Source organism: Lithobates pipiens, unplaced genomic scaffold (assembly GCF_037356315.1).
Source record: "Lithobates pipiens isolate NorthernLeopardFrog02 unplaced genomic scaffold, aLitPip1_a1.2 Scaffold_8, whole genome shotgun sequence".
NCBI lineage: Eukaryota > Metazoa > Chordata > Amphibia > Anura > Ranidae > Lithobates > Lithobates pipiens.
This window is the reverse complement of record NW_027507903.1, coordinates 672,597,006-672,620,759: the sequence shown is the minus strand read 5'-3', so window position 1 is coordinate 672,620,759 and position 23,754 is coordinate 672,597,006. Positions and strand designations below refer to the sequence as shown.

Sequence of the window (23,754 nt, the reverse complement as noted above, 5' to 3'; positions counted from 1 at the left end):
TGTTCATTCGATCCGCTCTGCAGACGGATAGAAAAATAGGATTTTCCTCCGTCTGCAGAATCGGACAATAGCGGAGGCGGACAATAGCGGGTGTCTGCGGGTGTTCATCCGCAGACACCCGCTATCCCATAGGAATGCATGTATGTCCGTATTTCATCCACAAACGGATGGATAAAATACAGACATAATGTCCGCATGTGTGAAAGGGGCCCAAGGCTCCCCCACCCCGGAATTGTTTATATTTATTCTAATAATTCTAATAATTCCAACAAATTTAATATATGATGTTATGCATAATTTGTATGTATGGAATAATTTTCCTTAGATTCATTTGTTATATAATATATACATGTTACAAAAAAAAAAGAATATAAATATTTATAATTTTGTTGCTTATATTTTCAATAGCCACTACGCAATACTCCTGGGGAAGCTCTGTGGAGTGAAACATGTTGAGAAATTAGTAGTATTGATAATTTATGTGCAAAGCTTTTGAAAGTGCAAAAATTAATTATGTTAAATCTTTGTTTTTTGTTATGTCTTTTTAATGAATTTTGTAATATTGTAATATTATATATTGTTGTAATTTTGTAATAAAAAATTGTAAATGTAATCTATGGTGAATTTTTGTTCTAATGTGCTAGACACATAACCAAACACCTAAAAAGTCCAGAGGTCTATGACCTATAGTCCCTTCTGTTTCCAAATTGTTAAATTGGGATGTGGTGTTTTTTCAGTTTTGGCTTCCCCTCCTTTTCTCGCTTTTTGTCTGTATGTCTGTCCTTCCCAGATCACTGTACAATCCATGTTATTTATAGAGCTCAGTAGCTCAAGCTGTAATTTCCCTTCATAACAGAATTACACGGAGGAGGGGGGAGGGGAGAGGGAGCAGATTGCTGAAACCCACCGGAGGGACCTCACTGGATTTTGTGTGAAAATTGAGGATGAATTGATCCGTGGTGTCTGTAGCTACAGAGGTCAGTGAGGTGTTGGTCACACGTGTGTCAGTACCATGTGATTATGTGACATTTATTCAGCATTTCTAAAGCCTGATAACCACCTTCCATGCCTTCCATGAATATTACAATGGCAGCACACAGTGCTGGTCACACAGGAGCGGTAGCGTTGTGTCGTGTTATAAATGAAGCAGCATGTCGCTGTCATGAGACATCCACGCTTGTCAGTCGCCTCCATTCATTTCATGGTGATGTCCAATAATCACTGGGCATTGGAGGACAGACAGCGGAGGCTCCGGTATCCCAGAATGCACTGGGAAATAATAGAGAAGTAGGACAGAGCAGCTCCGGTCACTTCTGGTTGTACAGAACAGCCGTGTGGTAACTCCAATAGCTTCTATGTGCCGGCAAAATCACCAACCAGCCAGAAATACTGACAGTGCCAGGCAGGAAATGTGTCACTGCACAGCCAAAAACCTCTTCCAATTATATATACTAATCAGCTGAACACAGAAGGATTCATCCACAAAATCCAACACCAAATACATAGAAAGACAACTGTGCAGCACTACAAGTGAGACTCCCTAAACCTAAACAGGATTTTTATTTCAAATGTTTAAACAATCCACACGTGTTTCAGCACAATTATACAGGAATATTACAATGTTAAAAAAAACAATATAAGTAAGATATTGTCAAAGTGCTCAATATTGCAGCATGATGAGCGAGACCACACAAACTTTAGCATACTATGTACATGCAAAAAACCTACTTTGTGGTCGGCCACTTATGATTGCTGATGTGCATTGACACCTCCCTTACAGGAGAGATATAAAGATAGCTGTGCAGTGCTAGAAGTGAGACTCCCTAAACCTAAAAGTGTAAATATTTACATATTTTAAACAAACACAAATATACATGATGAAGCCCCGCCTAGGGCGTAACGTGTAAGGTGGAGATGCCAGCACGCCTGTCAGATACACTAGGAGAGCCGCTGCTATACTGTTATGAAGGAGAGGAGGGTCGCCGGGCGCTCTGTGCATTCTTACATGGATATATTGTGATTCTATGTGAGGATATATTACATGTTATTATTAATAAACTATTAATGACCCGAGTATCCCAGCTATTGTGACACATACAGATAAAACAGATCTGGTAACAAGTCACCAAGCGGGTATTATCCTCAGACGGGGAAATCTGTCCTCCAGGGGGCAGGAGAGCGATAGTGAGTATGATGACATGGCGGCTGGTTTTCATTCTATAGAATTATTGTAATATATCCGAAATCCACATATCAGAGGAGATCATTTCCTCTACATCACTTCCCCTTTAGGCTCCTCCCACTAGAAGAACAACCCCTCCCCCGGACATTTCTCCAGCATTCTTATAGTGTATTCAGAGCTTCATAAACACAATGAAGACACATGATAAAATGTCATAGAAGTGTTACTGAGCATTGCTTCCTTCTACATAATCATCAGATGTGTGAGCGAGTCCTAAGGGGGTCTATTCCATCCTATTCCTTGCTTGTTAGGAATATGGATGGTCATTCCATATGTACAGAGCCTGGTCACTGTTCTACTATAAGGGGAACCCCAAATCCCATGGATGAGATTACAAAGAGAAAGATTCCCTCAGAGAGAGGAGAAGACATGAGAAGAGGACAGGTGATGGAAGATTCTACATGGGTGAGGATGGAGGACACCCAGAGATAGAAGGAGACACTGAGAGACGGGAACAATCACAAGACGTCACATTTCCCCATCACTGCACATCACACATTTCTCTTACCATAATACCTGAAATTTACTCTCCGGGTTCACCAGAAAGGAAAGAGAATCAGACTTCCTTTCATCTTCTGAAGAGGTGGAATCTTCTTCTTCTGCTTTGTCCTCTCCCGGACAATCTGTACTGTAAATAGTACAACCATCAAATCTAAAAGCCAATAATGAGATAATAATTATCACCAAGAATGTATGACCTCTGACACCAAGAATAACAATGTAACCCCCAACATTTCCCTTCCACATGGCTGCCTTCCCTCAGTCTCTACAGCCTCATACTGGACCTGATGAGGACTTCTCATTGGTGGCTATGAGTGGTCTTTGAAGTCACACTCCAGACAAAACTTAAAGGAGGCCCCTGATATGCATACGGGGTCTCCGGCCTTCCTACACAGGGGTCTCCATTCAGCTTCTGGAAAATCCTGGAACACCACTTTGGTTCCAGATATAAAATGCAGTCCAGACATTCCCATCTCCGCCCACTTCTGCAGACAATTGGCCCCTTCAATGTTGGGATGATGATGTCACACCCCTGACATTATTTCCCTCCCCCAGATCTCTGAACACAAAGCTTTACCTCCAAATGTTCTGTGTGATAAATGGTATAATTGGGGGCAGGGAAAGGGTTAATCCGATGTAAATGATGTGATTGTTACCAGAAGTTGTGTAGAAGGTGATATGTGGGAACCACCATTTAGCTCTGGTTCACACAGCACAACATGAAAGTCGCAGCCACTTCCAGCTTGACTTTGCTCTACAACTTCCTGGCGACCAGGTGCGACTTCAAAGCGACTTTACTGAGAAGCATTCCTATGTGACTTTGATGGATCCGTGTTTATAGCGTGTTTTGTCACATGACAAAACATGTGTCTGCTAACCGTGATTGAGGCGTCATTAACAATCAGGCTGCATTTACATCTGCATGATTCTGAATGCACATCAACGGCACAGAAATTGTGTGCTTTGCTGCATGTTTCAGAAATGAGCTGCGACTGTGCGTCACGCTTGTACTACAAAAATGACAAAGCGAGCACCATGCATGTTTCCAAAACGTGTGGCAAAGTATGTATTTTCCTGCAGGTTGCTGGGCATTCAGAAACATGCAGACCATAGGCATGCACACAGGGTGTGCCGGGTGTGCCTGGGCACATCTTAATGTGTGTCCGGAGATCTTCTGTAAGATGCTATAAGAGACTGTATAGGGCGCTGCCTGTGAGACAGTTTCCCATTGAGCAGTCAAGGAGGCATGTAAGAGCCGCTTAGTGCTTTAAACTGTAATCTAATGTCACTGCTTGCAGATAGGAGCTGTCAAAACTCAGGGCTAATGTCGGGGGTGGGCTGGACCAAACAGCTAGCCTATCAAACACACTGATGTCGAGGGGTGGGCAGGCCACTCCGTGTATGTGACTCCACCCCCTTTCTATCTCTTACATGCCTAGCTGACTGCTCAATGGGAAACTTCCCCTCTCCTAGATGAGAAACACGCAGATATGAATGCTGGATAATTGTTAATGACGCCCCAATTACAGTTATCAGACGCATGTTTTGCTGCCAAGATGCATGACGCTCCATGACTGAGAAGATTCTTGAGCTACTTTGGGGTGTTTGTTGCATGTCGGGCAGAACATTCCAGTGAATGAGCTCCCTATACACAATGTGTGATTACACATGGAAAATACACAAATAATGGGAGTGGGAATGTGCGTTTCCGCTATGCTCAGATGTGACTGGGATGTGTTGGGAGGAAGATTTTAGGCAGCAAGGATGACCAGGGAGGAGAGGGGGGGGGGGGGGGGGGTAAAGAAGCCTCAGAAGTCGCAGCAAAGTCTTAAAGAGTCAGACAAATGTGCGACTTTCTGGTGATTTTACATTGAAGTCTATGGCAGTCTGTGGGAGTCTCTATGGGAGTCACCTGACCTGCGACTTTACATGTCATCAGAATGTCGCTGGAAAATTGCTGTAGTGTGAAGCAGGGCTTAGGGCTGAAGAAAGTGTGAGTTCCCAGGACTTCTAACAAGTGTGGTAGATGGAGAACATGTCTGATAATCACAGTTATACTGTATGCAGGTTCCTGCCCATTCTATGAATTCAGTTAGGATTTCCTCACACTCACTTACCTGACCTCCTGACTCCTGTGTAGGAATGGAGATAGAAGTTTCTGGCACTCTGGACCCACAGTGAGAAATAGAAAATATAAAGTCTGAAAACTTTCTCTCTTCAAAGCCTTCAAGCAATAGTTCAGCTGCTTGTAATAATTCCTGTTCATCCACAAGTGATCAGTATCTGAGCCCCACAGGTTCAAATCTGTACAGTCAGACATGACGCTCCTAATGAAGTCCTCATCCTGAGTCTCATACAGACAGAAGAGGGTCTGAGTATGGAAAGTCTGATTGATGTCCTCCATGGCCCATTCTATCATTGCAGGTTTGGCTCGGAGTGAGATGGAGATTCCTGTGACCTCTGAGAATGTCTTCACCTGATTTTCATTTAAGAGACCAAACAGGAATTGTACAGATAATACTAAATGTGAGTAAACTGAACGGAAGACACGGAGTGATTTCCCTTTACAGATCTCCGGGAGGGAAGTACCTTCCATAGACCCAGACCCATCATCCATCCCATAATAGAGAGCAGCAAGGAACTCCTGTACACTCAGGTGGATGAAGCTGTAGCAGGTCTGGCTGCGGACGTCCCAATGAAAGATGTTCTCATTCAGAAATACAGACTCCACCTCATCCAGAGAAAGTCCATGTCTTTCTAGATCTTTCTTCTCAAATAAGATTTGTTGGTTCAGAACTCCCTGATTGGCCAGAGCACACAGCTTCTTCAGACAGGTTTGTTTCCGATGTACAGACTGCTCCTTCTTGCTGTGATGGGTTAGTAAAACCTCCAGGTAGAGAAGGTAAATTGAAGTCGTTGTACGACACTGAATTACATCCAAATCTTTTCTTATTTCTTGTCTCATTACAGTGCAGACAATCCAGCATGTGATGGGGACGGCACACATGGTGTACACAACTTCATTGGCTTTTAGTATACTGAGAACCTTGTCTGCATCTTCTTTATTTCCATAGAATTTATGGACATATTCCTCTCGATCTTCCCTTGTAAATCCCTGGATTTCCACATTGTGAGAATCATCAATGAATGTGTTAAGTTTCTCCATGGACAGTGACCTTGTGGTGATGATCAGAGAAGATTCTGGGAGAACCTGTCCCCTGAGCAAGCTTTGGAGAATTATTTCTTTGTGGGTTTCCATAGAAATGTCAAGACAACCCTCAGATTTCTCCTTCAGAGTCCACCTCAGTTCATCAAACCCATCAACTATGGTGAGAAGTTTTCTCTGACTTCCAGGATCCTTCAGAACAGACACCAGGTCATCTGAACTCAGTCTGCAGGTTCTGGATAAAAGTCCCACAAGACTTATGTTTTCAGGGATGGTGTTGATTTCTCTACAGCTCAGATAAAACACAAAATCAAACGTGTCTTGGTAGAGATCCCCAGAGGCCCAGTCCAGCATGATCTTCTTGGAGGTCATTGTTTTTCCAATCCCAGCAGGTCCTTGTAACACCACAATCTTAGGAATGAACCCACATTTATCAGGGTCAAAGAGGGCCTGGATTGTGGTTGGGGGTCTTTTCTCCATGATCTGTAGATGTCTTCTGCCTGAACTCCTTATTTCGTCTTCTTTTCCCTCTTTATTCTGGGGTCCGTTTATCATCAATAAATTGGTGAATCTTTCCTGTAGATGAACAGCCTCTCTCTTACGGGAATTATATTCTTTAATCCTCTGGATCTTCTCAGAGTCTTTGTGTTTCTTACTGATGTCTTTATGAGAGAAAAGAGAATATTTTATTCCTTATACACACATGAAATAGAATACTCCCAACTCTGTCTTATAAATACTAACTATAAACCCGAAGAATGGAACCCTAAAAGAAGATATCACATGAAATACAGGAGGACTATGGAAGCATCCAAAATATGGACACACCATCCAGACCAGAGGCATAAATAGAACCTGCAGGGCTCCAGTGCAAGAAACCATGAAGGGTACCCCCTGACTGCTGGGGCCCTTTCCACCAGTCTCAGGCCCTTTCCCCTGGTCCCTTCCCTACAAGGTTGGGGCTCTTCTCTCTGAGGCAGGAAAGAGTTGCCATCTTATCCCTTTAAACCCGAACACATAGTGATTACACAGGTTCTGTGGATGATTAAGGTGGTAATTAAACTCACTTGGTGCCTAACCTGCACTAAATTAGTGTCAGAACCTGTGTAATTCATATATGTTCGGGTTTAAAGGGATGAGGTGGCAACCCTAAGGCAGAGGCCCTTTCTGCTTGTTCCTGTCATGGGCCCTTTATAAGCCATGGTTCAGAATGCTGCGACTTATGTGACTTTCAACACAAAGTCGCATGACAAGCCAAAATACATTCATTTCAATGGGTGCTATCCTAATAAATGTGACTAAAGTCTCAGCAACAAAGAAAAAGGCAATACTTTTCTATGGCGTTGGTGTGATTTGAGTGGCATAGACTGCAATGTCAAATCACAAAATTGCAAACAAGTCACAAGTAAATTACAAGCAAGTCGCACAACTTTGGGATCACAACAGTCTGAACTGAGCCCATGTTCTGCAGTGGGCCCCCTTCCTGCCATCTTGGGCCCCTACAGTGGCAGAACTCCAGGGCCCGGTCTTAAGTGCAACCTTTGCGACCCTGGTAGTTCCACCACTGATCTGCACTACAATAAAAACAAAATGTTCATCCAGAAGAGATTTCATATGAGTCCTACTAACCTGATAATCTGTTGTCATGTGTCATCTTCTTCAGTTTGGCTGGAAATAAGATTAGGGAAGTGATTAGTCCTGACAAACCTCTGAAATGTATAAAATAATAACTAAGAGAGTTATTAGTGTAGCAGATCCTCCCAGACACCATCATCCCACCAACCCTCTGTAGATTGGAGTCTCTCCTCCTCCAGGTGATGGGGAGAGTCTTTGTCTGCCTGGTAACATCTCAGCACATTGCAGTGACATGTGACCATGGTGGGGGGACCAGAAAAGCCCCCAATTCTCTATGCAGGGATTACAGGCACACACCTAGAATCTGGAGCCTTGACTGCTCTTTCTGATGGAGGTTCAAGTGGATGCATGGGGCACAAGGCTCAGAACCCCGAGCAACAATCATGAGGGTCTCCTAGGAATACAGCTATAAATATGGAGGTTCTGTATAATAGACAAGTGGCTGTGATTGTATTGCTCTGCTCGGCATGCTGAGTGATGTCATTGTGTTATGGTGACTGACTGCCGGCATCCTGGAGAAGTTTTACTCTGCTTCCCTCTTACATTGTTCCTGAACTCTGTAGCCTTTTCCTTCATCCACAATTTTATACCCAAATGCATTTTATTCTGTAAACTCCCTCAGTAAAGATTGTTAACCCCTTAGTGACTGAGGGGAAAACAAATGTTAATGCCTGAACACAATTTTACAACTGTGACCTGTGTTAGTAAATCTGTACATATCATCCCAACTACATTGTGTATCCAGGAGGATTATACCGTATTCATTTCAGGACAAATTGAGCTTCTTTTGGTAACACTGGCACCAACACTGTTAGTTGTGGTTTGTACCCGTAGTACGGCCTAAAACGCATTGCAGACATTCTGCTTTTTTATCCTACCTAAAAAAATCTGACACTGATACTAATTTAGAAAATGTTTAACCACTTCCTGACCGGCTCACACTGATATATGTCGGCACTTTGAAGAGGGATATTGCTGTTAGGACAGCAGCTACCATAACCCCGGTATCCTCTTCTTCAGTGAGCGGTCCGGTTTCTGATAAAAGTGGTCTCTGTGGTGGATTCACCGCAAGATCACTTTTATCGGTGGTGGGAGAGGGGCCCCCCTCACACTGCTCTCCGGTGCCCTCCACCGCTTACCGGAGCCGCAGTAGCGGCGGAGGTGATCATGTCCTTTCCCGTGTGTGGTATGGACCGAGTGAGGGGAAGATCCCCACCTGTCTCCATACTATTGCAGGGCGGAAGCGACGTCAAAACTTAATTTTTGTGTAAATATGAGATGTGAGGTCTTTTTGATTCCAGATCTCATATTTAGGAGGTCCTGTCATGCTTTTTTCTATTACAAGGGATGTTTACATTCCTTGTAATAGGAATAAAAGTGACACCTTTTTTTTTTTAAAAGAACAGTGTAAAAATAAAAATAATAAAAGGTAAAATAAATAAGAAAAAATGTAAACGCGCCCCATCCCACCGAGCTCGTGTGCAGAAGCAAACGCATATGTGAGCAGTGCCCGCATATGAAAACGGTGTTCAAACCACACATGTGAGGTATTGCCGTGATCGGTAGAGCTAAATCAATAATTCTAGCCCTAGACCTCCTCTGTACCTCAATACATGCAACCTGTAGAATTTTTTAAACCTCACCTAAGGAGATTTTTAAGGGTAAAAGTTTGTCGTCATTCCACGAGCGGGCACATCTTTGAAGCGTGACATGTTGGGTATCAATTTACTCGCCGTAACATTATCTTTCACAATAAGAAAAAAAAATGGTCTAACTTTACTGTTGTCTTATTTTTGTGTTTAAAAAAAAGTGTATTTTTTCCAAAAAAAGTGTGCTTGCAAGAAAATACGAGGTGACAGAAAGTATTTCACGACCGCCATTTTATTCTCTAGGGTGTTAGAAGAATATATATAATGTCTAAGTAATTTTCTAGCAAAAAAATTGTTTTTAACTTGTAAACATCAAATCTAAGAAAGAGGCTCAGTCCTTAAGTGGTTAAAAATAAAAATACCCAAAATACACCAACCCTGACCCTAAAACTAAATCTGGCACTGACCCGGATCAAACCTCGATCTAGCTATTTTTTTCTTTATTAGAAAGAACACAATGTATGATATAATATATCCTGTATGTATACAATGTATTATATAATGGATCCTGTATGTATACAATGTATTATATAATGGATCCTGTATGTATGCAATGTATTATATATTGTGTCCTGTATATATATATATATATAATGTATTATATATTGTGTTCTGTATGTATACAATGTATTCTATAATGGATCCTGTATGTATACAATATATTATATAATATATCCTGTATGTATACAATGTATCTTTCTCTCCATTTGGAAAAGAAAGAAAACACAGGGGTGAGCTGCACAGACACACATGATTGCCAGAGGATATCACAGCGATCATGTGACAGGGAACTGGGAGTCCTGGATTCTGATCATTAGTACAATCCCTGGGATCTTGGTGGGATCCTAGTCTCTGTGTAGCGCTCCCATAGCACAAAGGGAGGTACGCAGATATGTGGCCCCCAGAATAAAGCCCCCTTTTTTTGTGGGGACCCCATAAGTGCGTACTGTCAGTGGGAAGGGGTTTATCCAGTTAGAAGCTCCTGATTGGTCACTGGCTTTCCCTGGATGACATTCCTAGTTTTTCCTCACACACATATTGATCAGGAATTGGTAGGAAATGGTCATTATAGATGGGAACTCACCATGTTGTGCTCTCCTCTCCTGAAGGTCATTTGCGGGTCCCATCAGATTGATCAGTGTAAAGACATGAATGGTGACATCCAGAGCCCCTTCTTCTCCATATTTGTTTATCAGGAGGTCCTTGGTGGTGATCCAGTCTGCATTTTCTAGTTTTCCTCGGGGGATGGGAAGTTCATCTTTATAGGAGAAATCAGACAATTTGTTCCTAAATCTCTTGAAGTCACTTCCTTTCAGATCCTCCAGAGAATATATGATAAGATCCCCGGGGGTTTGTTTCCTCTTTCCCAGGACACCAGGAGCCGACCCTGCAGAGAGGACAATCAGCGACCATAAACATTCATCCTGATTGGAGGATTTCTGACACATGACAGCAGATAAGTCTGTACTGGCAGCCAGCAATGCTATAAAGAGCATATAGAAGGGAAAGGAAATGATCCCCCAATAGGTCTATATGTACATCATCCTATGGAGGGATTGGATTCCCTGTGGTAATCTTATATGATTGCCTCCATAGTGGTAAATTACCTCTCAGATGGATTAATATTGGATGCAAACACCTAAGGGGGCTATTTAAAAAAAAAAAAAAAAAACATCACCTTTGTGAATTATCTCTATAATGTGTCTAATATGTTTATTTTCTATGATCATCAGCTCCATCTAGTGGTCATAATGCCATATCTTACTGGTTGAGGAATTTCAAGAAAATAATGTATTATGAGCTGATGATCATAGGAAGTAAATCTATTAGACAAATTACGGGGATTATTAGTGATGACTGTACAAATGATACAAACTCATAGTAATTATTTTATATACAGACCTCCTAATGTATATGCATGGATGATCATTTTAAACATCATGTTTATTGATTGTTTCATAGTAAACTAAAAGAAAAATATAAAACTTTTAAAAAACCTCCCCCCTGAATAATGAGGAGTCTAATCAGTGTGAATTAAGAACTCTGATTACCCCCAAATCTCCCAGCAGTATGTGTCATGTGACATGGGGCTGTTTTCTCCTTAGGATTATAGACAAAGGATTCCCCCGACCACTACGCAAATAGCCCAAAAAATTGGGGTCCTCCAATCATTATGGATCACTGGACCATCTCAGAAAATCATTTCCATCAATGATAAATAAAATCTGAAGACTCGGGAATGTGATGGTGGAATTGATGAAAACTCCTGAACTCTTCTAATGGGTGAAAAGCAATAATGTAGCACTAATAGTAAGAACAGTACTGATATACTGTAAAAAATACAAACAATACAACAAATGTGTGCATACTAAAAACCGTGATATAGTGACTAACACCTAAACAAGTGCAATCCAAAAAGTCAGTGAAGACTAGGAATAAAAATAAATCAGTCCCAAGTATCAATAGATCAGATACAGTGATTCATATGGTAGATAGACAGAAGAGGATCCAAAGGGCATCTGAGGACAGTGACATCAGATGAATATACAAAAGGTGGATGCTCTTACCAGAACCAAGGAACCTGCGTGTGGGCAACACCAGGTCTACCGAGCATAATCACTCATGTGGATGTGGATGTCGATTGTTGCGCTCTTTGTCACAAGTCTGATGTTTTATCTCTCCCTCCTTTTGGTTAAGCCTCTGATTTTATGCAATGTGCATTTTCTGCCGTTTGTTGTGGCGCACGTGCGCACGTGTGGTTGGTGCAGTGCGATTTGCAGGGCCCTACTGTGATGCATGGCTTGCCGTGTGCCCCTTTTGATTTCCCTTCCGGATGCAGTGGTTTAGCCAAGCCTCGTTTCTGGGGCTTGGTTTTTCCGCATTGGGCTGTGACGCACGCGCGTGGTGAGTTGCGGATGGCCACGTGCGCTCATTTGCGTCATTTCCGGGTAGGATGGTCTAGTCAAGCCTAGTTTTCGAGGCGTATGCCATTTTTCTTTATTTCTATGTTGTATAGAACCCTCTCTTTATTGGCTATATTGGGCCCTACAGGGCCACTAATGTAGTCGGTGATTGGCTAATATTCACCATATGTCCGGAGGGCCCGTTTTTGCTGGCTTTTTGCCCATTTTTGCCTGCTTTTCGGAATGCCGATTACAGTGTGATCCCATCCCCACATTCCCAGTGTTCACGGCCATTGGTTAGGAGGTTTAGTACAGGATGAGTGATTGGTTTTCTCATTGTGGGGTGAGAGCATAGTCTACCATGTGATTAACTTCTTCCTATCAACAAATTCTTTGTTACTAATTATTGATTAAGGTTTTTGATTGGTGTTACATTTTCTATAGTTTATATATATATATATATATATGGGGGAGCAGTTATATGCCCCAGTAGAAGTCCATTGGGACAAAACGCGTAGGGAATGGTTTCTATGTTCCCTATATTGCTTTTATTATTGTGATCACTATTTTTATTCCTTCTTTTATTTTTGTATGCTGGTTTTATGCCAATAAACAGCCAAACTTGTTTTTTTTTTACCTACAGTATGGGAAGTTGTTGTCCCTTTTTGTTTTACATATGATCTGCTCTGTGAGCCCTTTTTTTTGATTCATTGCTTGGAGACTACCCTTTCACCGATGGATTCCCTTGAGAGAGGATTGGAGCTGCTGAGGTTATCGCGGATAGTTCCTTCATTGGCTGAAAGACCATCTGTGACCTGCCGTATTGTTCCTGAGAGATTGAGGATTCATCGGTTTATGTATCTGTGATCTATTGATCCTTGGGGCTGATTTATTTTTATTCCTTGTCTTCACTGACTTTTTGGATTGCACTTGTTTAGGTGTTAGTCACTCTATCATGGTTTTTAGTATGCACACATTTGTTGTATTGTTTGTATTTTTTACAGTATATCAGTACTGTTCTTACTATTAGCACTACAATATTGCTTTTCCTTTGTATATGAATTTTGTCACATTTGTGTGTAGCAGCTGTTCCATTTATTCTTTTCACAGGTTAGCGCAATCATTTTTTTATTGTGTTGCACTCTTCTAATGGGTGGACTGACCAGATGTCTACAGGAAATGCCCAGACTATGGAAACATAAGATGTCTATCATCTAATTCCAATCTCTGGAGATGTGAGATGGAGGAAAACATTGGAAAGGATTGTCAGGATCAGCAGTCATACCTTGTGAGGAGGAGGATGAGGAGGAAGAGGTCGCCATGACATCAGGAGATGATCCGAGATGACATCACCTGGAAGGACCACAAAGAATAATAAACTCATTTGTAGTGCGATGAATGGAACCAATGAGGAGAATTTGTTTCCTTCTGTGGATAACAAATGGCTTACTGGTTGTTCAATTAGAAAGTATTAGACTTGGATGGATTTCTGTCATTTACAACCTATATATGTGAGGGTCAATCAGAACCTTCTACTCTGCATTCATCTAGTTGGTATATCGGGGTCACAAAATAATCCTACCCTGTTTAGGGCCACAATTTATACAGACTTGTATTATTAGGTGTCACCTCCATAAATCTGTTTCATTCATAGCCAAGACTGGTACTAATCAGCTCCAAAGTATAAGCCAGTAAGATGTCTACAGAGAGGTCAGGTGATAAAAAGGAGAAGGCCCCAAAATGGAAGCTGTGTGTGGTCAGCAGAGACCTCCATTCACTAATAATATGCTTCCAAGAGGATTCTTCAGGAAGCTCGGTATTTATTCATCATAAAAACAGGTTAAAACATAAACACATTGTGTGGCTCTTTAGTGGCCACTTTGTCGGGGAAAGGTGTACAGTACACTTTAACTACTTCCGGACCGCCCACCAATGTTATACATTGGCTGTTTGAAGAGGAATATCATTGTTATGGCAGCAGCGAGCTAGCTTCCATAACCCTGGTATCCTCTTCTTCAGTGAGTGGTCGGGTTTAAGATAAAAGTGTGTTGTGAATTTATGAAGAAATAATAAATTTTGCTCCCAAAAGAACAATTCCCCTCCCATCAGAATTAGGTGACTTATTTATATGACCCATTGAAAAGCTGGGCTGCGACAAACAAAAGTCTCAGGATGACTCAGATTGAAGCCAGAAAAACGTTTAATTCAAGGAAGGCTTGGGTAAATAAACCTATTTATCAGAGAATGAATAGATATCTTAAAGTCAACCTCAGTATGGGCTCAGATGGTCTCAAAGACAATGACTAAGGCTGGGTTCACACCATAGCGATGCGGGAACGCCGCAAATCCGCGGCGTTTTCCCGCATCGCATGCCTCCCGCCGGCAGTTCACACTGCCCTATGCGAACTGCTGGGAGTGTCAATGATATGTTAATGACACCCCCAGATCAGTCCGCATATCGCAGTGCGATCTGCACACTCGCACAGGAATCGGATCGCATGGTGTGAACACCCATGCGATCCGATTCTGCTGCGGACCAAAAAAAGGGTCCCGTGCGAGTTTGCTGCGGGAGCGATGCGAATTCAGCCATACTATCTGTATGGCTGAACTCGCATCGCTACGGAGATCGGATGTGATTTGCACTGCAATGCGGTGCGAATCACATCCGGATCTCCCCCGCAGCAGTGTGAACCCAGCCTAAGATACGAAGTGAAGGTTTAACCCAACAGGACAAATAAGACACCTCTATTAGAAAAGTAAATAATGGAATTGTCTCCAAAATGTTCAGTTTGTTTGAGACGCTGTGAAGAAACATTGAAAACCTGTGTATATTTTGCATCATGAATACACATATATTAGAAGGAGGGATATCATATTTTACTATTAGTACAAAGGAAAAATTGTGTTTAGATACCCATCATGATTATAAGACAAGCTGTGACCGTATATACGAAAATCCACATATTACATGTGTTGTCTCAAGACAATTAGGTTGAAATGGGAAATACAGGAGTCACGTCGTTCATATAAACCTCAATTTTTGGGTAATTCTAATTAATCACATCTATAAATCAATGATTGTATTACACACCAATTACTAGGGATCCCTGAACCATATAGACATATATTGACATCCCCAAAATATAGATAAATACCATTATAATAAGAAATATATATATGAAAGTGTGATTATAAGTAGAAGTGTTTTAGCAATGAATTAGTATTATGAAAAACATAATTGTGATTATAACTGTATAAGAATTTACACATGTTTTTAGATAAACAAATATTCATTGGATGTACCCGAATTATACCTGTATCCAAATAGATAATCATTTTATAAGATATATATATATATATATATATATATATATATATATATATATATATATATTTTAGTGCCCCCTTGAACTTTTGAACCTTTTGCCACATTTCAGGCTTCAAACATAAAGATATAAAATTTTTATTTTTTGTGAAGAATCACCAACAAGTGGGACACAATTGTGAAGTGGAACGAAATCTATTGGATTTTTGAAACTTTAACTAATAAAAAAAATGAAAAGTGGGGCGTGCAAAATTATTCAACCCCCTTGCGTTAATACTTTGTAGAGCCACCTTTTGCTGCGATTACAGCTGCAAGTCGCTTGGGGTGTCTCTATCAGTCTTGCACATCAAGAGACTGAAATTCTTGCCCATTTTTCCTTGCAAAACAGCTGGAGCTCAGTGAGGTTGGATGGAGAGCGTTTGTGAACAGCAGTTTTCAGCTCTTTCCACAGATTCTCGATTGGATTCAGGTCTGGACCTTGACTTGGCCATTCTAACACCTGGATACGTTTATTTGTGAACCATTCCTTTGTAGATTTTTCTGTATGTTTGGGATCATTGTCTTGTTGGAAGATAAATCTCCATCCCAGTTTCAGGTCTTTTGCAGACTCCAACAGGTTTTCATCCAGAATGGTCCTGTATTTGGCTGCATCCATCTTCCCCTCAGTTTTAACCATCTTCCCCTCAATTTTAACCATCTTCCCTGTCCCTGCTGAAGAAAAGCAGGCCCAAACCATGATGCTGCCACCACCATGTGTGACAGTGGGGATGGTGTGTTGAGGGTGATGAGCTGTGTTGCTTTTACGCCAAACATATCGTTTTGCATTATGGGCAAAAAATTGGATTTTTATATACAGCTTACCTGTAAAATCCTTTTCTTGAGAGTACATCACGGGACACAGGAGCTTCATTACATAGTGGGTTATATAGGCACCTCTGGTGATTGGACACTGGTTGACCCTAATTAAGGAGAATTCCTCCCCTATATAACCCCTCCCATCCGGGAGGCACCTCAGTTTTGTAGCAAAGCAATAAGAACCACGTAAAACCCAAGAGGGGCGGGAGCCCTGTGTCCCGTGATGTACTCTCAAGAAAAGGATTTTACAGGTAAGCTGTATATAAAAATCCCATTTTCTTGATCATACATCACGGGACACAGGAGCTTCATTACATAGTGGGATGTCCCATAGCAATGCTCAGGTTGAGGGGAGGGAGACACAGATCATAAACATAGACCGCCAGGGACCTGAGGACCTAAACTGCAGCCTGCAGTACACTGTGCCCGAAGGCGATATCCTCTTGCCCTCTGACAGCCACCTGATAGAATCTGGTGAATGTGTGGATTGATGACCAAGTCGCAGCCTTACAGATCTGAGCCAGGGAGGCCTGGTGATGCACTGCCCAAGAAGCACTGACAGCCCTAGTAGAGTGCGCTTTCACCTGAAAGAGAGGAATCTTCCCCTTTAAGCTATAGGCCTGAGAAATAACCAGTCTGATCCACCTCGAGAGAGTGGGACTTTGACGCTGCCTGACCCCTTCTAGGGCCTTCTGGCAGAATAAATAAGCAGTCAGTTTTTCTTATCTGAGCAGTTGCTTGAAGATAAAGACTGATTGCTCTAACCACATCTAAGTGTGTAAGGACTCTTCCTCTATGGACTGAGGATTTGGAAAAAAGGATGGTAGGATTATATCCTGATTCAGATGAAAACCTGAAACCACCTTAGGTAGAAAGGACCTATTGGGACGCATAACCACCCGGTCCTTATGGATAATTAAATAGGGCTCTTTACAAGAAAGAGCTGCCAATTCTGATACCCTTCTAGCCGTGGATATGGCTACTAGGAAGACTAGCTTCTTTGTCAAGAGGACTAACGAAGCAAGATGCAAAGGTTCAAATGGTTGGGCTTCTAAGGCCGAGAGAACCAAATTCAGATCCCATGGGCATACCGGAGGTCTGACTGGCGGTCTTATCCGCATAGCCCCCTGGATAAAGGCCCGTACCAGGGAATGTGATGCAAGCGGTCTTTGAAAAAAGACCGACAGGGCCGAAATCTGCACCTTGATGGTACTTATGGCCAAATTCAATTCAAGGCCTGATTGGAGAAAGGCCAAGAATCTGCTAATGACATACCTTCTGGGATGCCATCTCCTGGGTTCACACCAGGAAACATATGCCCTCCAGATTTTGTAATAGATACGCCTGGAGGCCGGCTTTCTGGCATTGACCAGAGTGGAAAGGACTGGCCCCGAAAGACCACGGCCTTTTAAAATGTGGGTCTCAGCAGCCAGACCATCAAATTCAGACTGCGTAAAGCAGGATGGTAAATGGGGCCCTGCGAGAGCAGATCTGGCCGGAGAGGGAGGGTCCATGGCCTGCCCACTGCTAGCTTCATGATTTCTGCGAACCATGATCGCCTGGGCCAAGCCGAGGCCACTAGAAGGACCGACTTCGCCTCCCTCTTGACCCTTCCCAGGAACCGTGACAGTAGCGGGTTCGGGGGGAAGGCATAGATCAGATTGTACTGATTCCAGGGAACCGTCAGAGCATCTGACCCCTGAGCAAGTGCATCTCTTGTCCTTGACACAAAGTTGTCCAGTTTCCTGTTGAATCTGGACGCAAAAAGATCCACGTCTGGAGTGCCCCACTTGTAACATATGTCTCGAAATACATCGGGGTGCAGAGCCCATTCTCCTGGGCACAACTGCTGGCGGCTGAGATAATCCGCCTGCCAATTCTCCACTCCTGGGATGAAGACTGCAGAGAGGCACGGAACATGCTCTTCTGCCCAGACAAGTATGCGATTCACCTCCTTTTGGGCCACCAGACTTCTGGTACCGCCCTGGTGATTGATATAAGCCACCGCGGTGGCATTGTCGGACTGAATCCGAACCGGGAAACCTCGCAGTCTGTGAGACCACTCTCTGAGTGCCATGTAAACTGCCCGAATCTCCAGGATATTTATGGGCAGCAGACTTTCGGTCGCAGACCATCTTCCCTGCGAGCATGTTCCCTCTAATACGGCTCCCCAGCCTGTCAGGCTGGCATCCGTTGTGACAATCTTCCATGATAGGGGAAGAAAAGTTTTGCCTTTTAGCAAATTTCTGGTTTGTAACCACCAAACAAGACTCTTGCGTGCCCGGGGGGATAAACGCATAGGAAGATCCAGAGATTGGGGCTTCCTGTTCCAAATCGCAAGGATGCATCTTTGCAGGGGCCTTGAGTGGAACTGGGCAAATGGGACAGCCTCGAATGAGGCGACCATCTTTCCCAATAGTCTCATACATAGGCGAATAGAGGGAGATCTTCTGCCCAGAACTAGGCGCACCAGATCTCCAATGGCCAAGGCCTTTGGCCTTGGAAGGAACACCCTGCCCTGAGCGGTGTCGATAATGAGACCCAGGTAATCCAACCTGGTGGTCGGTTGCAGAGACGACTTTTCTAGGTTTATAATCCAACCTAGGCGGCCCAGATGTTCTAGCGTTTTGGTGACGCTGCGACTTAGGCTCGTTGTAGTTCTCTCTACGAGAAGCAAGTCGTCCAGGTAAGCCATGACGGCTATGCCCTGAACTCTTAAAGTTGCTAAGAGAGGGTCTAGAATCTTCGTGAAGACTCGGGGGGCCGTAGCTAGGCCGAACGGCAGGGCCACAAATCGAAAATGGCGCTGCTCTACCGCGAACCTTAGAAACTTCTGGTGTGCGGGAAATATTGGCACATGGAGATATGCATCTCTGATATCTATTGATGCCATGAATTCTCCTCCCTGCAGGGAGGAAACCACAGTGCGTATAGACTGCATCCGGAAGGTCTGGATGTGTAGAAACCGGTTTAAGTCTCTCAGATCCAAGATAGGTCTGACACTTCCGTTTGGTTTTGGAACGGTGAAGAGATTCGAATAAAAACCTGAACCCTGATCTTTCGGGCTCACCTCTACTATCACACCTTGGGATAGTAACTGATCTAAGGCCAGGAGTAGCGGTTTACGCTCTATCGGATCCTTGGGGATCCTTGACCTTAGAAAACGAGAGGGTGGAATCTTCTGAAATTCTAGCCTGTAGCCCAGAGATACCGAAGAGATCACCCATTTGTCCTGAATCTCCTCCCGCCAGGCGCCTGCAAACCGCAGGAGCCTTCCCCCCACTCGGCCGAGCGGGGGCGCCCCTTCACAGGGAGGTCTTGGAGGTTTGCTTGGCAGGCTTCCGCCCCCAAGTCCTCTTCTGTGCCTGGGCTCGGCCCTGAGGCTTTCTAGCAGCGGAGGGCTGGGAAGGCCGTCGCCACTGTTTAGAGCTTGACGCTTCGGGAGAAAGAGTACGCCTGAATGAGGGACGCTTACTCTTCTTGACTGGAAGGAGTGTAGATTTACCTCCTGAAATATTTTGGACGAATTTATCTAATTCTTCTCCAAACAAACGCTCCCCTTTAAATGGGAACCCAGCCAAATGCTTCTTGCATGACATCTCAGCGGCCCAATTTTTTAGCCATAGAGCCCTACGCATGTGTACCAACATGAGGGACAAACGTGATGCTTGTTGGACAGAATCCAAAATCGCATCAATTATGAAACATAGGATGTGAGGCATCTCTGCATATTTCTCTACTTCCTCGCTGGGGAGGAGTTCAAACATTTGTTTGACCTGTTCCTTAAGGAACTGGCACAACCCCACGGCTGCGACTGTAGGTTGCACCACAGCGCCGGCCATGGAAAAGGAGGCTTTTAACAAGGTTTCCAGCCTTTTGTCAGCTGGATCCTTAAATACCTGCGCATTATCCAAAGGACAAGTTAGGTTTTTATTCACACAAGAGATAGCCGCATCAACAGATGGGGCCCCCCATTTCTTGGTGAAACTTTCCTCCACGGGATAATTCATAGAAAACCTCTTGGGAGGAGTAAACAGTTTATCGGGATGTCCCCAGTCCTCATACATCAAGTCAGCCATTAAAGGATGAATTGGGAAGGAACAAGCAGTCTGTGGGGCTTTCCTGACTCCCAGGGAAGAGACAGAGGATGTAGCGACTTCAGCAGCCGGCATTCTGAACGTGGTACGCACCAATTCAGTGTAATACTGCACCTGCTTTCTGAGTGCCTGGGAGGAGGGGACTAACTCCTCATCCTCTGACTGATCCGACTGCTCATGATCCCTTTCTAAAGATAGGGATCTCTCCTCATTTTCAGAGCAACTGTCTGAGAGAGGGATTTCAGCAGAGGGAGGGGATCTACCCCTTTTTCTGCTATCTTTTAGGGAAGCAGAAATAAAATTCATTATCCTCCCTTCAAAACTCTCCAATGAAGCCCTAAGGGAGTCCTCAGTGACATAGACCGGGGCTGCGACATTAGGAGAGGCTGCAAAGCCTGAAAGGGGCACTGACTCGTCTTGAGATGCAGGCTCCACTCTTGCAGAGGGGGATGGTAATCTGCATGCACTTTTGGAACCCCTGGACCTAGGCGGTGATTTGCCAGTGCTTTTGTTACCTGCCCCTGAAACCCTCTTACGAGGAGACATAGTACTGAGCTACAAAGCAGAGTTACTAGTGTAAAATGCAATCACTTTGTTGTGCTTAAAGTCTCACAATAAATCAATATAAGCTTAACTGCACAATATGATGCCGAGTAGGTGTCTTAAGGTTCGCCTGGATCCAATCCCACGGATGCTTACAGCCCACAGCTCCTGTGTCTCACCTTACAGTCCCCTGATGCTCTGGGCTTTTAAAACGGCCGTTTTGGCGCCTGCACTGCAGCACTGAGCACCTGATTGTGCACAGCTGGCAACCACACCCCCCCCCCTTCCCCATTAGGCCGGGAGCGCGCCCGGTGCACGAGGACTGCGGGATCCGGGGGGGGGGGAGGAGAACCCAAAAGGAGTGACATGGGACCCCCTGATCTGCGTGGGACCCCTTTTTTACCTTTATTGTGGCAGGGACTGCAAGGAGACGTGAGTAGCTGGGAGAACCAGGCATTTCACTGAGCGTGTTTGTATTGAAAGGCATGTAAGTATGCATCAGGCTGCTCTTACTCCCTCAAGTGGTGGAAACCAGGTAAGACATACAACTACTCATAATGAAGAAATCCATTCATATATTAAATATATAGGATGACTTCCCATACCTGATCCCCGCCGCAGGAATTGCTGTGTTCAGACCAATTCCAGCCTTCACCCATCACGGCGGGTATTGTTAGCCAACCTTCAGGCGTATCTGGGGTTCTTACGAAAAGATCCTCCTACCTGGGCCTTGTAAAAAACTCTGCCAGAAACTTACGGGCGCCCTGAGTAAACAGTACCCCAAGTCTGGTTGTCCCAGAGTCCAGTCTTCCAATGGAGAGGACTTACAGGCAAAACCTTGTGTCTTCGGCAGACGAGGCCCGGGTACCATACCATCTTGGGAGTCAAATATCGGCCCGAGGTATGGATCCGGTTTGTTGTAGCCCTTCGGCCCTCGCCGGGACCCGCATAGAGCTAAGTTTTACGTGACCATCGACCAGACACTGGCGAAAAAACTGAGGTGCCTCCCGGATGGGAGGGGTTATACAGGGGAGGAATTCTCCTTAATTAGGGTCAACCAGTGTCCAATCACCAGAGGTGCCTATATAACCCACTATGTAATGAAGCTCCTGTGTCCCGTGATGTATGATCAAGAAAGTTTGATTTTGGTTTCATCTGACCAGAACACCTTCTTCCACATGTTTGGTGTGTCTCCCAGGTGGCTTGTGGCAAACTTTAGATGAGACTTTTTATGGATATCTTTGAGAAAGGGCTTTCTTCTTGCCACTCTTCCATAAAGGCCAGATTTGTACAGTGTATGACTGATTGTTGTCCTATGGACAGACTCTCCCACCTCAGCTGTAGTTCTCTGCAGTTCATCCAGAGTGATCATGGGCTGCATCTCTGATCAGTCTTCTCCTTGTCTGAGCTGAAAGTTTAGAGGGACGGCCAGGTCTTGGTAGATTTGTAGTGGTCTGATACTCCTTCCATTTCAAAATGATCACTTGCACAGTGCTCCTTGGGATGTTTAAAGCTTGGGAAATCTTTTTGTATCCAAATCCGGCTTTAAACTTCTCCACAACAGTATTACGGACCTGCCTGGTGAGTTCCTTGGTCTTCATGATGCTCTCTGCGCTTTCAACAGAACCCTGAGACTATCACAGAGCAGGTGCATTTATACAGAGACTTGATTACACACAGGTGGATTCTATTTATCACCATCAGTCATTTAGGACAACATTGGATCATTCAGAGATCCTCGCTGAACTTCTGGAGTGAGTTTGCTGCACTGAAAGTAAAGGGGCCGATTAATTTTACACGCACCACTTTTCAGTTTTTTATTTGCTAAAAAAGTTTAGATTTCGTTCCACTTCACAATTGTGTCCCACTTGTTGGTGATTTTTCACAAAAAATTAAAATTTTATATCTTTATGTTTGATGCCTGAAATGTGGCAAAAGGTTGAAAAGTTCAAGGGGGCCGAATACTTTCGCAAGGCACTGTGTATATATATATATATATATATATATATATATATATATATATATATATATATATATATATATATATATATATATATATATATATATATATATATATATATATAGACAGAGAGAGAGAGAGGGGGAGAGAGAGAGAGAGATCACTCAACATGTGTCTGTCATAGATAGACCAGTTTTTATAGATATACATCCTGCCACGCTCTCCACCACTTACTTGAGCTGTTGGCAGTGGCGGAGGCGATCAGGTCCTTCTTCTGACTTGACATGGAGACTAGTGAGGGCAAGATGGCCCCCTATCTCCATATCATTGCAGGGCGGAAGCGACGCCAAAACGTCACTTCTGCCCATAGCTATTAAGGGGCCTTTTTTTTTTTTTTTAAATGACATTTTTTTTATTGCATTTTACTGTAAATATGAGATCTCAGGTCTTTTTGACCCTCAGATCTCATATTTAAGGGGTCCTGCCATGTTTTTTTTTTCCCCATTACATTCCTTGTAATAGGAAAAAAAATTACACCATTTTTTTTTAAAAAGGTGTTGAAATGGGAAATACAGGAGTCACATCATTGTTCATATAAACCTCCATTTTTGGGTAATTCTAATTAATCACATCTATAAATCAATGATTGTATTACGCACCAATTACTAGGGATCCCTGAACCATATAGACATATATTCACATCCCCAAAATATAGATAAATACCATTATAATAAGAAAATATATATGAAAGTGTGTATAACATCGGTATAAAGAGGATTTATTTTTATATTAGATATTTATTAAAACCTTTTACAAGTCCAGCAAACAAAATACAAAAGAGTCCGGTAACAAAGTGTGGCATAAGAAGAAAGTCATGT

The 23,754-nt window shown here is 43.3% G+C and overlaps 1 protein-coding gene across 1 annotated transcript in view; it reads right to left on the bottom strand.

Moving 5' to 3' along the window:
- Positions 1 to 2,302: 2,302 nt before the first annotated feature.
- LOC143962517 (NACHT, LRR and PYD domains-containing protein 3-like) overlaps positions 2,303 to 23,754 on the bottom strand; it is a 49,821-nt gene continuing 28,369 nt past the window's right edge. Inside the window, exons 2-7 of the mRNA XM_077471792.1 lie at positions 13,382 to 13,449; positions 10,278 to 10,580; positions 7,539 to 7,577; positions 4,861 to 6,571; positions 2,751 to 2,894; positions 2,303 to 2,360 (exon numbers count right to left, since the gene is read on the bottom strand). Coding sequence (XP_077327918.1) covers positions 2,303 to 2,360; positions 2,751 to 2,894; positions 4,861 to 6,571; positions 7,539 to 7,577; positions 10,278 to 10,580; positions 13,382 to 13,418 — 2,292 coding nt within the window. The 5' untranslated portion in view covers positions 13,419 to 13,449. The remainder of the gene's footprint in view (positions 2,361 to 2,750; positions 2,895 to 4,860; positions 6,572 to 7,538; positions 7,578 to 10,277; positions 10,581 to 13,381; positions 13,450 to 23,754) is intronic.